The 1,905-nt window shown below is 41.6% G+C and overlaps 1 protein-coding gene across 1 annotated transcript; it reads left to right on the forward strand.

The window, feature by feature from the left end:
- The first annotated feature begins 218 nt into the window (after positions 1 to 218).
- On the forward strand, positions 219 to 600 carry LOC113931398 (cytochrome c oxidase subunit NDUFA4-like). Its single transcript, XM_035725767.1, has one exon. The coding sequence runs from the start codon at positions 222 to 224 to the stop codon at positions 468 to 470; it is 249 nt and encodes an 82-aa protein (XP_035581660.1). The 5' UTR covers positions 219 to 221; the 3' UTR covers positions 471 to 600.
- The last annotated feature ends 1,305 nt before the right edge of the window (positions 601 to 1,905 follow it).

The raw sequence follows: 1,905 nt of genomic DNA on the forward strand, positions 1-1,905 counted from the left end.
CGTGGCTAAGATAGAGCCCAAGGTGCACTGTGCTGCTCCAGGCAGGCAAGAACCCAGAGACAATGTGAAAACCATGATCCTAAAAATGCCTGGGATGCACAAGGGGAAGTTATTTGCTCCTCTAAAAGTGGTTCCCTGAGAGCTTTAAGAACAGACTCCCCAGCCCGGGAGTTCCACGTTTGTTTATTTCTTCTCCTGGACAAGAGGCCTCTGCCACAAACATGTCACACCAGATCATCGGTCAGGCCAAGAAGCATCCGAGCTTGATCCCCTTCTTCGTATTTATTGGTACAGGAGGTACTGGAGCAGCACTGTATGTCTTGAGCCTAGCATTGTTCACTCCAGATGTCAGTTGGGATAGGAAGAATAACCCAGAACCCTGGAACAAACTGGGTCCCAATGATCAATACAAGTTCTACTCAGTAAATGCAGATTACAGCAAACTGAAGAAAGAAGGTCCAGACTTCTAAATGAAATGTTTCACTATAAAGGTGCTTAGAATGAAGGTCTTTCAGAAGCCATCTGTGCAATTTTCCACTTACCAGGAAATATTTCCCCTCTAAATGCACGAAATCATGTTGGTGTATTGTGTTGGGGTTTACACTGAATAATAAATATCTGAAACCTGAAAAAAAAAAAAAAACAGATTCCCCTCCCTGGGAACAAAGGAGCTGGCTGGCACCATCTCCCTCACCCACACCTCAGCATAAACCAACTTAGTAAACAGCACACAATCAACACTGCTGCCTAACTTGCTTACACCAAGTCCCACCATCCTGTGTTCTGCTGGTATTGCTTTTCTTGGGCAAGTGTGATTAAAAACCCATGCAGTGGGCGCTTTTCCCAGAGACCAGAAAAGAACCCTGCATGTTCCATGTCTACTGACCACAGAATTCTGCAAAGCTTCAGTTCTAGTGGAAATAACATAAAGTCTCCTTTAACGAGCAGACCAGAACACATCTAAAAAATCACTACACTCTGGCCAAGGTCCAAACACTTCCCAATGCAGGCAATGAGAACCTCTACAGATGACTGACCTGAGGGATACAGCAGTCAAAACAGAGTAGGAGAGTGCACATGGGACCCACCAGAGACACTCCATGAAGAGCCAGGCCCTGGACACTATATGATCTCTTTTTAATAAAGCCATAACTCTCTTACAGAAAAAGACACAGACCTAGACAAAATGCCAAGACTGAGGAATTCATCCCAAAAGAAAGAAGAAAAGGTCATGACCAGGGATATAATCAAAACAGATATTAGTAATATGCCTGATCCATAATTTAAAGCAACAATCATAAGGATACTATTGGGCTTGAGAAAAGCATGGAAGACATCAGGGAGACCCTTACCGCACATATAAAAGAACTAAAAAAGAAAATCAGGCTGAAATGAAAAATGCAATAACTAAGATTCAAAACCAACTGGATGTAAAGACCACAGGGAAGGAAGAAGTAGAACAGATAAGTGATATACAATAAACAATTATGGAAAATAATGAAGCTGAACAAAAGAGAAAAGAAAATATTGGATCATGAGAGTATACTTAGGAAACTCAGTGATTCCATCAAATGCAACATCATTTGTATCATAGGAGTCCCAGGACAAGAAGAGAGAGAAAAGGGGAAGAAGGTTTATTTGAGGAAACTATGGCTGATAACTTCCCTAATCTGGAGAATGAAACATACATCCAAATCCAGGGGGCACAGAGAAATCCCATCAAAATTAACAAAATCAGGTCAACACCAAGACATATTGTAGTTAACTTTGCAAACTATAGTGACAAAGAAAACTCCTAAAATCACCAAGACAAAAGAAGTCCCTAACTTACAAGGGAAGACACATAAGGCTAGCAGCAAATCTCTCTACAGAAACATGGCAAGCCAGAAAGAAGTGGCATGATAT

Source organism: Zalophus californianus, chromosome X (assembly GCF_009762305.2).
Source record: "Zalophus californianus isolate mZalCal1 chromosome X, mZalCal1.pri.v2, whole genome shotgun sequence".
Taxonomy (NCBI): Eukaryota; Metazoa; Chordata; class Mammalia; order Carnivora; family Otariidae; genus Zalophus; species Zalophus californianus.

Bases quoted from the DNA above. Each gene is read 5' to 3' on its own strand.
- LOC113931398 (XM_035725767.1), top strand. From the start codon at position 222: ATGTCACACCAGATCATCGGTCAGGCCAAGAAGCATCCGAGCTTGATC.